The sequence below is a fragment of the Harpia harpyja genome, chromosome 14, assembly GCF_026419915.1.
Source record: "Harpia harpyja isolate bHarHar1 chromosome 14, bHarHar1 primary haplotype, whole genome shotgun sequence".
Classification (NCBI taxonomy): Eukaryota; Metazoa; Chordata; class Aves; order Accipitriformes; family Accipitridae; genus Harpia; species Harpia harpyja.
Genome location: NC_068953.1, coordinates 24,981,027 through 24,994,534, shown reverse-complemented (window position 1 = coordinate 24,994,534; position 13,508 = coordinate 24,981,027). Strand labels below are relative to the sequence as shown.

The 13,508-nt window shown below is 43.6% G+C and overlaps 1 protein-coding gene across 4 annotated transcripts in view; it reads right to left on the bottom strand.

Annotated features, from left to right (window-relative positions):
- ARNT2 (aryl hydrocarbon receptor nuclear translocator 2) overlaps positions 1 to 10,690 on the bottom strand; it is a 105,598-nt gene extending 94,908 nt beyond the window's left edge. For 2 of the 4 annotated variants that reach the window (XM_052806976.1, XM_052806977.1), the window contains exon 1: positions 10,447 to 10,684. In XM_052806976.1, the coding sequence (XP_052662936.1) occupies positions 10,447 to 10,477 (31 nt within the window). In that variant the 5' untranslated portion in view covers positions 10,478 to 10,684. Of the gene's footprint in view, positions 1 to 10,446 lie in introns of all 4 variants that reach the window. The other 2 variants (XM_052806980.1, XM_052806978.1) reach the window with 2 other exon arrangements.
- Positions 10,691 to 13,508: the final 2,818 nt, after the last annotated feature.

Below are 13,508 nucleotides of genomic sequence, written 5' to 3'. Positions count from 1 at the left end.
CCACTCAGAGATGCAGCTCAAACCCACTCCCGTTAGCCCTCAATCGACACCAGGGCTGTGGTGCAGCGGGGCGGAGCGCAGACCCTGGTGCCCTTTCAGCACCATGGATGGTAACCTCCAGGGGCCCGGCGGGCAGGAGGTCCTGGCCACGGCAGGAGGCATCGGTCCCGCTGCGGCGCAGGCAGCCACCTCTTCCAGCTAAACTATGCTTCACAGTCAGTGAAGGGCTGAATACCCCCGAAGCTATTTTCACAGAAACTTTGCTCTTATAAGATGTCTACAAGAAAGGAGCTGACGAATAATTATTTAGGACTTTAGTCCACCTTTCAAATGTGCCCAGGCATTCAGAAAGAATGCTTATTTCCCAGTCCTCGTAAGAAAGTTTGAAAATACTCCTGTATTTTTCTTAGTGATGCTTCATTTACTTTAATTTCAACAATGAAAATGCATACCTCAAACCTTCACTGGTAAGCAAAAATACAATGCAGCTAAGATGAAATTGCTGTTCCCACAAACCCGATCACACAGCAAATTAAACGTTTTTTCTTTTTTTTCTTTTACATAAACCAGAAAAATTGTCTGGGTTACGTTAAAACATCAACAAAATAAATTAGCAGAGGAACATTTATCCCAGAAACACTGAAACCTTTACATAGCTCCAATAAGATGCCATTGTATTCCTAAGGCTGCTGAAAATCTCATAAAAATAAAGGGAAATGTTCATTATACAGCCTTGTTTTTTACTGGTCAAGCCACTATTCACTACAGAAATGCAGAGCATTTTCAGGGTGACAGCTATATGCAGAAAGCCAGGCGATCTCTTAAAGATGCTTTTAAAAAAACCCCAACAAACTAAATCTGAGGAAACCATTGGTGTCGCCATATATTATGGCATGAACATGACTCACAGGAGTAGTCATCGGACTGACCTCTATTTTCCCAAACTCTCTCACAGAGCCAGGCTCCACAGACTGCTGTTAAATGAGCTGCCTCTCAGTGGTTGGGAACACAAGGATTTAGCATTTCAAACCAAGCTTTTCCAGCTAACGGTACTTTAAGTCTTTGAAGTTGGACTCAAAATTGAGCTAGCAACTTTGCCTGTTGGACACGAAACAATGGAAACCCAGCTTGTCCATGGCCACGTTGGCTCTGCAGTACCAACAGCAATAAAATCTTTTGTCAACAAACAGATCAAGCATGACTCAGAGGGCAGTGACACACAGTAGCTAGTGCCATTTTATAGCTAATTTTACGACTATAATCCACTTCCCACAGCTACTGTTAAAATCAGCACCAAATTTCAGGGGCTGACTTCTGCCATGTGTTGAGGGCAGTTGGGCAGATTAACTGCTTTCCACATGACAGAAGCTTAGTAAATTATAATACTAGCCTCATACTGACATGCTGGTCAGCCACATAACTTTACCAGCCTGCCCCTCTTCAGGACATTACTGAATAACTTGAGAGGCATACCAGCTGCAGTCTGTTTTTACTTATTGCAGTAGTATCTGGAGACTGAGGATGCACTCTGCAAAGCACCATCCAAATAACAGAAGACAATCTGCATTCTCAAAAGAACTAAAGTGTAATTTAACTAAGATCTGAGACTACTGACGTGATCCACTATGGTGGGTTGACCCTGACTGGATGCCAGGTGCCCACCAAATCTGCTCTATCACTCCCCTCCTCAGCTGGACAGGGGAGAGAAAATGTAACAAAAGGCTTGTGGGTCGACATAAGGACAGGGAGAGATCACTCACCAATTACCATCATGGGCAAAACTCAACTTGGGGAAAAATTAATATATTACCAATCAAATCAGAGTAGGATAATGAGAAATAAAACCAAATCTTAAAAACACCTTCCCCTCGCCCCTCCTTTCTTCCCGGGCTTAACTTTACTCCAATTTTCTCTACCTTCTCCCCACCAGGGGCACAGAGGGATGGGCAATGGGGGTTGTGGTCAGTTCATCACATGCTGTCTCTGCCGCTCCTTCCTCCTCAGGCAGAGGACTTCTCACACTCTTCCCCTGCTCCAGCATGGGGTCCCTCCTCCAGGAGACAGTCCTCCATAAACTTCTCCAACCTAAGTCCTTCCCATGGGCTGCAGTTCTTCATGAACTGCCCCAGCATGGGTCCCTTCCATAGGCTGCAGTCCTTCAGGAATAGACTGCTGCAGCATCGGTCCCCTGTGGGGCCACAGGTCCTGCCATGAGCCTGCTCCAGTGCGGGCTTCCCACATGGTCACAGCCTCCTTCGGGCATCCACCTGCTCCGGCGTGGGGTCCTCCATGGGCTGCAGGTGGATATCTGCTCCACCGTGGACCTCCCTGGGCTGCAGGGGGACAGCCTGCCTCACCATGGTCTTCCCCACAGGCTGCAGGGGAGTCTCTGCTCCGGCGCCTGGAGCACCTCCTCCCCCTCCTTCTTCACTGACCTGGGGGTCTGCAGGGTTGTTTCTCTCACATATTCTCACTCCTCTCTCCGGCTGCAACTGCACATGTTTTTTTCCCCCTTCTTAAATACGTTATCCCAGAGGTGCTACCATCATCGCTGATGGGCTCAGCCTTGGCCAGCGGCAGGTCCATCTTGGAACCAGCTGGCATTGGCTCTGTCAGATACAGGGGAAGCTTCTAGCAGCTTCTCACAGAAGCCACCCCTGTAGCCCCCCCCCACTACCAAAACCTTGCCACATAAACCCAATACATGTATTCATAAGAAGTTACTTTAATTCTCCTTGAATTCTAAATAATCAGTTTTATCTTGAGTTTTAAAAGCATTTCCAATTCAGTTTGATTTTCCACGCAGATATTAGAGGCAATACAGTTTTAAAAATATATGCATTGCAAGGGCATTTAACAGCACCCAGATGTCTACCTACCTTTACTAACAGAGAGAGCCAGCAGTAACAAGTCCCTAAAACTATCTACTTGCATGAAATTGTGTTCTGGATTATTACTGGGAAAGTACAGGAGACCATTTTTCAAAATCAGGCCTGTATAGTCCACAGAAACAGGTTTTGCTTTTACCTCTGAGGAATAGAAATATGCAGTGTTTTTGTTCTTTGCAGCTCAGTGATTTACTAGCATGCCTCTTCCCATAAAATATTTGCATATATCTGAGAGTCAAACTGTTCTGATACATTCTGTGTTTGCCAGGAAGTGAACGCTTCAGTTCAGTGTAACTGAACATTTAAACAAGGACAGGCACCAGGACAACTGGCAATGTAATTAACATACCAATGAAGAGCCAGTTGTTAATTACTATCCATTTCAGGCATTTTGTATTAGCAACTTACCTGAAAAGCCTTCCCATCTGCATGCTGGCAATGCCAGTAATTAAACAATTCAACACCCCTTTTGCTTGATTAGAGAAAGAAATTTAATTATTTTATATTATTCTGTTTGTCACATGCAGTTGACATTTAGATGAGAAAAACTTCAGCAGCCCAAATCTAAACATTTGAAATTAATGTTACAAGCTGTCCTTGAACAAAGCAGCAACATAGATACACCTAGGGGAGATGTAAGGTAATAAGAGGCTCCTAATTTGAGCCAACTTATTATACCTTACAGTGCCTGCTGGGTTACATGGAAGGCAGCAGCGTTGCTACTTATAAAAAAGTACCACTTTTCTCTAAGGGGGACTTCAGATGCTACCTACAGAATGGAATCTGAATTTATAAGCTCTTGAAAGACTTGGGAGTAGCACCAGTACAATGCCAGGATTCATTTACATTTAAACCAACAGTAACTGAGAAGTCAATACATAGCCCAGTATAGCACCACAGTTAAAATATGGTAGTTACAGGAGTTGTGAGAAAGGTAGAGGCACTTCAGTGGAAAGAGGATTGAAACTGTAGGACAGAAATACTGAAGACAGGCAAAATAGAAATAAAAGGTGACAAAAAAGAGAGGAAGCAGAAAGTTTAGAACCATTCATCAATATGTAGAGTATCCAAAACAAAGGATTTCTCTTTCTCCCTGTGCAGATGGCTTTGCCCAAGGAAGACTAGCGTGCTTTGGGTACAAAAAGAGGAAATTACATCTATCTTGAAAACAGCTTCTAATTCATTACCCATTGCATGCCTATGGCCATTAATCCATGTAAACAATAAAACCAAGATCCATTTGAAATTTTTACTATCCAAATTAAAGTTTGAATCAGCTCTTGTTAAAAAACTGGCATTCTATGTTTGGTACTGAAGTTTCAAACCATGTAATTTATACATTTTAAAGGCCAGATTTTGCTGAAATCCTGTAACATTTTTTGACAAAGTAGTTCCTTCTGGAGTAGCCAAAAAGTGGGTATTTGGCCCATGTGGGTTTATTCAATCAATTAATTTTCTTTTTTTTTTTATTTTAAACAATGGAAGACAATAAATTACTAATTTTTTAAAGTTTTTTCTTTGCTAAGAATGCACGTCTATCTTACTTGGATTATAATCAGAAGCTAACTAAAATGTACAAATGCAGCCTTACTAAATTCTTCTTTTCCTCATTTGACAGAATGATTGATACCTATGGGGTGACAGGAAATGCTTTACATCTGAACAAAGGAAACACTCTTAGCAAGAAGTAAACTGTACCAGTTGTTTATTCAGCAAGCGCCCACCCAAGATTTCTGAAATTTCAGATTTTTTGCCTGTATCATACAGCAAATCTAATTTTTTGCACAAATTATCTTACAGAATGGGTGAAGGAGCATCTCTATCTTTGCAGATTTCTCTCCCACATAACCTTTCCTAAGCACACTCTTACAGTCAAGAAAAGCTTGGGTTGGTATTTGCACACTTCTGCACCCAAGGCAGCATCTCTGCACTCCACAGTATTGGCTAGACAGAACAGCTCATCCAGAGCCGATTCATCTATTTCTAAATACTGCTGGCCACCCAAAGACACTTTGCTATAGATAGACTGGAAAATCTGCCAGAAATCTACAACAAGACCTGAGATCTAAATTCCCATGTCTTAAACTCAAGACCCCTCTTTCCCTTTTCTATTGCAAATTTTAATAATATTGTACTTTCTGCAGGTAGCACTGAATTAATGTATTTTCCATTCTTACGTGTCAGTTATGAAGCAGTAAGCCCCCCAAAATTACCCTAAACGACACACATGTCTGATCTTCACAAGCCATTTAAGCATAATTTCCGAATACATCTTCATAATGACAGCCCCATTTCTGTCCTCTTAATAACAATAATCAGTACTTCAACAATGTTATTTTGCCTTGACTGTTTTGAAAAGGCTATTTTTTTTTTTTCCTTTGCTACCTAATCTCTGTAGCAATTTTTCTTACTGAAAAGAAAAATCAGCAATACCATCTGGTATTACAGAAATCAGCAATATCTGTTTTGTTTTGCATTTTTATTAAAAGGCATGGGGAAACATTATTCGATTTGAAAAAATATCTGAAACTAACCAAAGGCTACATATGCAAATTTTAAATAAATATTCTGTGATAGAAGAGAGATCCTGAAATGAAATCTTTTGTATGCCATATATATTAGAAATATCAAAAAATGACATTTCTTCAATGCAAGTTACTGTTCAGTGCACAGTCCTGAAGGACAAAACATTATCAGAGAACAATTCAAGAGGCACTATCACCTCATACCACAGTTTGACTGAAATAAGGACCAATTCTGTAGTAAGAAGGAGACAAAAATACGAGAAAAAAGATATGCAATTTAAACCTTCCACTAGCTAACGAGTGTTCCATTTTTGAGACCTTTGTTTTAACATTATCTTAGAAAGAAGACTACTTTTTTGCATCCCAGAAACATCAGAGCACATTATAATCTCCATCACTAGAACACTCCATTTACTCCTCAGGATGCTGTTAAATTGATTTTGGAGTTTACTGGATAGTCTATATTGTAATGAAGGGCAAAGCTGTTACTACCGTAGCAATAAAACGCAACAACTTTTGGGCTCTGAGTTGAATAGAAAATTTTGAAATCTAAAACACTGAAGTAGATTTTTTTTAATCATCAATTTCAAAGCTGTATGAAAGCTAAAGAAAAGAACGGCCAGATTGTCAACTTCAGAAAGCCAATTCCTTTTGGGAATATGGAATGGGCAGCATCAACAAAATTCGTCCACAGCACTTAATACCTTAGTAACTTGAGTGCAAACGTAAGACTGGCTAACAGACGATTTGGTTCTCAGAATGTCCAGCTGAAACGGGAGAATGATTTATCTCCACTTAACTCCCAAGTCAAACAAACACATACAAACAAACCAGCTCCCAGAACGCAATGCACTTGCCTAAAACAAGGGCCCAGATGCAGGGCTGAGTTACAGGTTTTCACTGATATGACATAAAATTTGCTGTTAACTCATTACAAACTGAAAGTAAAGAGAGCTTATCTAATCATCTTTCTTCAAGGTTCAACCCCAATTTTTTTTATATCTTGGATTAGCCATAGGTTAAAAGTACCCCCATCAACTACTGTGGTTGTAATAGTAATGTCTTAAGCCACAGCAACTGCTTTCTCTCATGGCCCACCACCTCTCTCTGTCTCAACAGATCTCTAGTAGATGCCCTTCTGGGGACACATTGCTCTCCATACCTTTAGACTTTGGGCTCTCTGCTTAAAAAAGAATCATTAAAGGAGCTTTAGTGACTATGTGAACAATCCAGTTACTATTTTTTTTTTCAATTAAATATAAGAATACAATCCTAAGGATTCAGAAGGTCTTAAAACATAGCCAAAAAATGCATCCTACAGGATTCACCCTCTAGTGTAACTCTAGATAAACTCTGAAACCTCATGATTTCTTCTGACTTGACTTACGAGTTTGTGGCATTTGGCAATACATCTGTGGGTACCACCCAGGGTGGCCTTTCCATCTAGGGATACCTCACCAGGCAGAACTCAAAGCATACAACCAGTTCATTTCACACCACCTGATCAGGGCAGAAAGTTGCTGCTCTGGGACCACCCATCAGACCGAACTCATCGCCCAAGACCAAGTAATGTCTCAGGAAAAGAAAATGTTGAATTCATTAAGAGTTTTACATTTTCATCCCAACTTGGCTAATAGAAGAATCACCACATCACGTACTGCACACAAGTTAAGCAAAATTTGACCCCAAAGTAGCAACAGTTATGGACAAGTTTGCATTCCAAAAATATATACATTTAAAACAGACATGGCACTAAGTTACTTTGTTGCAAGCAGTAATTTATGAAATGCTTGTTACACCTCCACAATCTTTTTGTTCTTAAATTCCATTTAATATGCCAATCTTATTTCAGGAGGAAATAAATTAACTCTGATGCTTTGTGCCAATGCAGATGAGCTTCCCACACACCTGTATTGTGTTTCACACTTCAGTTAGTCATCCAGATTACAAAAACGAACAAGGTACTTCTAACCAGATCCCATTCCCAAGGCTAAGCATGCAGGGAGAGGAAGAAAGAAGACTATCTCACAGAGCCCCCCAGTTTTGTCAGTGCGATGTCTAGTTGCAGCTATGGACAAACACCTTCACCAAAAAGAACTATCAGTTTAGATCTAACACAGCCCAGGAAGCCCACAGGGATGGCCTTACCCTCACCATGATTCGGTCCTGACACTGCAATTCCCGTGAGCCCTAGCCAGGACAGGCTGCAAACCACTCCCGCTTCCACCAACTTTCGTAACTCAAACTCTCCATTAAAAAAGATCAGTGGGAAAATGGATAAATCTGCTTCTAACGCGCGAGAGAAGATGCTGCTGCAGTGCAGTGCATGGTTCTGTACCAGGAGATCCCACACTGAAAGACTTTCACATCCAGAATTACAGAACACCCAGCTCTTCTGTCTCCACTAATCCCCATTCCACTATCTAGAATATGACTAAAATCACATGTATTTGTATTGTGGTAGCTGCAAGTTAATGTCCTGCCTAAATTATCAACTGTTATTAGAACCCCAGACAATTGCTTAATAAAAATTTAATCATATTGTAATTTCTAATCATCATTAAAGATGCTTAACAAGTTAATCTCTCTATTGTGCTCCCCTAACATTGCAGATCAGAAAGTCAACTGGCGTAAGGCGGCACAGCTTCACCAATACTAATAGGGCTACTTTCACATTACTCCAGCTGAGGATCTGGCCCCAAGAGAAAATAGCAGTATTAAAATCCTCTCGCTACAGCTTTTGATTGTTTCTCTGCAATGCTTTGTAGTTAATCCAAAAAAATAACAAAAGCAACAGATTATGACTTTAAAAAAACACAGCATAAATCAAGGTATTTCATGGAGCTCTATCTTCCGCTGTCTGTGGTAGAGCAAACACAGCACTACGCTACAGATCGAAGGTCTCCTCTCCTCACCTGTTTACAGCTTAAAAACCCCTCATCTTGACTTCGTCCATGCATCGCTACGTTTGTCTGACAGCAACGCTCACACACAGAAAACGTGGGAGGACCATTAACAGCCAGTGAGTGTGTCTTTCAGTTCAGATCTATTCCAACTGCCTAGACAAGGAGTGAAATAATGCTCTGTAACCTCAGCCTTGAAGAAGTACGTACTGGTTCACTTCAGGAAACCAACATGTTTCCTCATCTTTCCAGTGAACTGGCAATCTGTGCTCAAGAGAGTTTGAGGACCAAACTGCAAGTCAGCTTCAACTGTGTTAGATTATTGCAGAGATGCATACAGCAAACACATTTGGCTCTTGTTTCCCTCATATTTTTTTATCTTTCTTCAATAATCCCATTACGCTCTCTAAATTCACAAAGTGGTCACGGGAGAACAACTGTGAAGCTCCACTCTGAGGCTGCTCTGCAGTGCGTGCATACCATACACCCTGCAACCACATCTTTTTGTGGCTTCAGCTGCAGGCAGGTAAAAACAGAAAGCAGAAATGGTTGGTGCAAAAGGGCCACCAGGCTCTACTATAATTCAGCAGTTTCAGCCTAGACCTCTTAAGTGGTCAGGGCTGTCCCTTCAGTGCTCCTTGGAGGAGCAGATAGGAGAATGGCAAACCAAACCTAAGTCAAAGAAGGCCGTTGGTATCCTACTTTGTCTGCAAAACAGCTGGCTCACTGATTGCACGCAATGAAACTCTGTTACCATGTGCAACATAGTAACCTGGAAGCTAAATATTCGTTTAATAACATTCTATTACATATTGATTTTAATTTACTATATAGAATTCCGATATTAAAACTTAACCTGATTGGCAAAGATCTGTTTCTGCTTACTTTATTGACACTTACAGAACCAAATTAATTGTTTATATCATAATATTTACTTTCAGTGTGACAACTACACAACCAACTACATCAGGATTTAAACTAAAGAACAATCTTTAAACATTAGTTGGCGTTTACTCGAGCAAGTCCTTAATTTTCAGAACTGAACCCGACTCTACAGAAAACGACAAAATGTGATCACATGTTAAAACAAGTAAAACCGGAATCCACCTCCGATAAAAATATTCTTCGTTAGCATTAAGCCCAGTGCAAGATCCGTTGTCCCCCTTATTTTAGTGTCAGATACTTGTTGATCCAACACTAAGTTGATCCAAGTACATATCCAAAGTATGTACTATGGCATTTCATCCAAAGCCATTTTACTCCATCACACGATCAACAAAATAGACGTTGCATCTCACAGACACGTAACACAATGTCAGGGAATCTCTTCCCTCACGAAAAATTCAAAGAGAAAATTTTAGAAAGTTTCTTCTCTTAATAAACGTAGTGTTAACAGAAAGTATTTGCTGCATCCTTTGGCAAGAAAATAAACCCATGGCAAAGACCCTGCACACGCTGAGGTGCCCTCGGTCACTTTTGACACCCCGTTTTGGTTCCAAGCAACGCTTCACAAGCCGGTTTTGCTTCCCGACAACAAACCTGGCCAACGCACAGGCAGGAAAAGCAAATATTCCTACCACTTCCCAGGGCAGGCACGGGTCTGCATGGTGCAGCCGAAACCCGCTGCCCCACTGCCACCCTTCCCGCCCGGCTTCGGCCGGGGAACACGTCCTCTCTTTTTCCTGCCATATGACCGCGTATGCTTATGCAGAACTGTTCATTTCTGCGGCGCCTACACCCAACGGCAACACCCCGGAGCGAGAGGAGGCAGCCGGACTCCTGCAGCCTGAGAAACCCGCCGAGGGCTCCCAGCTCTCTGGCTCCACGCGGTCCCAGGGCGGCTCCTCGCCCGGGGCGGCCCGGCTCTCCCCGCCGCCGGCGTCGCGCCCCCTCCGGCCCGCAGCCAGCGGCCCCCGCCGACCCGCGGGACGAGCCCGGGAGCGCAGGGGAGAGCGGCGGGGCTGCCCGCCCTGACGGCTGCGGGGACCGCACCGTCCCCAGGGGCGGGTGTGTGCCTACGGCGGCGGGGCGGGGGGGCGGGGGACGGGGGGGCGTGTTGTGCGGCGGGGCCACATGGGGCGAGACGGACTCCCTGCAGCGCAGGGGGTGACGGCAGCAGCAGCTACTCACCGGGAGGGTTTACCGCCGCCGGCGTTGCCATCTTGTCTCTGAGAAGAATTAAGACAAATGCAAGAGGGGAGGAGGGATGCTCTAAGCAGCCCGGGGGAGGCGGGGGAGGGGAAGGCAAGCCGGCGCCAGGGCGGGCGGGCCGGGAGGCGCAGAGGCGGCGGGCTGCTCCCGCCCCGGGGCCCGGCGGCGGCGCTCCCCGCTCCGTGCGGGGCGGCCCAAGATGTCCGATGGCCCCCGCGCCGCGTCTGCTCATGCGCCGCGCACAGTGAGCATGTGCCGGGCAGCCGCACATGTGCGCTGGGCCCGCGTCCGCCGGCGCCCGGGCGGGACCCCCCCCGCGTCTCGCCCCGCAAGTAGCGGGGCGAACGTGCCCTTCGCCCCGCTCCCAAACCAGCAGCCGCCCTCGGGGCTCGAACCGGCGGCTCCTAGTGCGCACGGCTCCTCACAGGGCGCGAACTCCCCTGAGGGAGAGGTCTCTGGTGGAGGCCCGTGCGCGGGCGAGAGGGGCGCGGGGTGGCCGTTGGTGCGCTGCCTGCCGCCACCCAAAACTGAGGGGGGGGGATTCGGGTGCAGCCTGCCGCCACCCAAAACTGAGGGGGGGGGGGGTTGGAGGGCCAGCTGCCACTACCAAAACTGAGGGCCCTGCTGAGAGGGTGCAGGAGAGGAACCATTAAACAGCATTAGCGCTATCCCTGTCATCACCAGATGATGATGGATGTCCTCTGGGAGGTGGAAGTGGGATGGAGCCCCATGATTCCATACCTCTTCAGCACTGCTTCTGCTCGGGCTTCAGGAGTGCTGTTCCTGTGGTTGCCCGGGATCAACACACACAACTGGCGCGGGGCTGGCATTCAGCTCGGTCAAGCGTGAAGTGAGCCCTAGAGCTTTTGGGGGACAAGAGGAGCCACGGTGTCATCTTCACGTTATAAACACGCTAAGTGTATGACTGTAAGATGGAGGACTTGGTGATTCGAGTGGATAGTGCTATACGGAAACATCTTAGTCCTTTGTTAATAATACTAATTTCCTGGAATTACAAAGGCAAATGTAATAACTCTTGGCATTCTTTAAAAAAATATCCAGGAATTCAGAGACAGGTCATTCTGCGCTCCTCCGGATGGAGTACAAGAGTTGTATCCCTCTAAAAACCGTGGTTTACCTCACACTACGCTCACATTCAAGCTAAGCAGTGCAACTGAACAACTGATCCTGTGTAACTCACTCAGCTCACATTTGAAGGCTTTCCATTACAAACACAAGGACTAAAAAATACACTTTGAATGAAATCTGAGATTTTTCTCATAACTCAAGTCTTTAAGGGGAAAAAAACCCTAGTATAATAGAATCATCAAACTGCAAGATTTGTGAAAAACCACCAGTGCAATAACTGCAGCAGTCACGTGTACTATGTATGTAATAGTGAAAACAAATTTTTTTTGATGGCTTTTTCACACCCCTGGAATGCTGCAAAGGCCTGTTAATCTTTAAACACCTCCCCATGGCTGTGCTCAGTTGCCCTGAACAGCCCTGCAGAAGTTAATGGCAGCACTCAAAATGAAAAGTTGCAAATCAATCCCTTGCTTTGCTGAATAAGTAACCTGAAACAGTTTAGCCATTAAGGTGTAAATTGGCAGAAAGATGGAGAAAGCATGGAGGCTGTGTTTACTCGTTTGCTGTAGATGAGTTTAATCAGAGTAGCATTAAAATGCCCCTGCTTATCTAGAAAGTTTACTTTATCTTTGATTTATTGTGCTTTTGCCTATCAGATGTTGAGCTGTTTTTCTAAGCATCTTACTGCTTTAGTGCCTCCTGATGCTGTGGAGTTTTGGATGCTCAGCAGGTAATCTTAATTCTTATCTTAAGGCATTTACCCTGCTAATACTAGAAGACTGTGCTAATATCAGCAATTTTGTAAATACAGCTTATTTCCATTCAGATAAAACGTTGTTGTGATTTGAGAGAACCTTGTCACAGTATTTCTAGATTCTTACCTTTAATGAGGAAAGCAACATTCAGAGTAGCTTACCCTGCTGTAGGAAACATAGGTCATAGCTCAATTCCTTTAGGTTTCTATAAAGTCTGGTGTTCAAATTGCATAGGTAATACTGCTCATGAAAGCTTTTTCCGTGAGCTTCTATTATGTCAAGTTACATACATGCATAAAGGGCCAAACCCCTAATACTATAATGTTAGTAAAATACCTTATAAAACCATAATTTATAGCATTAGGCACTTCTGAAGTGTCCTCTGAAGGCATTTACACATCTTCACGGGTTAAACCTTATCTCTGTCTTACCAGAAAAGCATTGATATTTATGATTTCATTTCTATTTTAGAGATAAGGAAGCTACCCCGGAAGAAAAAAACCCAGAGAGATCTGACAGTGTGCTATCATAGCTTTTGATAGACATATGGAATAAGCCATACAACGACTGAATATAAACCTGTGAAACATTCAACTGTGTGTGCTGTCCTCTTGCGTAATATCCCATGAGATGTTAGATTAGTCCAGAAAGAGCACATTACAGCCAGTACATTTGATATTGTGCTCCGCCTAAATAAGACCTTAGGGCTTAGAATGGAACACGTTCTGTCAAATCTACTGTGATTCAGACATAATTATGCAAAATAAAGCTTCTTTTCTTTTGTGTTTGGTGTGAGCTTTGTTGACTCGCTCTGTTCAGTTTCACACGCAGTTCTTTGTTCACTTAAATAGATTGAGAAATGAGATTGATTTTCTCTCCTCCCCATCTTCTCTATCTTAATAGGCAGTATTAGCAGGGTCTTTGAGAATCCTTGAAACAATCCATAAATGAATGGAACTATTCCCTGTTTATCTGTAATAAACTACTTCCTTGCTATCTCATTCTGAGCCTTTCCATGTCTGTGGTGAGATCTGTAACACTGGTAACTGAAGAGAGAAACCATCACTGCTCTTAAAATTATGTTCTAGTAATGGTGGAAACGCATGCTCCGTGTTTTACTTTCACTGTAATACAAAGAACACATATACACTAAAGCATGAAATCAGTCTAGTTACTGAATTCGTGTTTCTCCAAGTT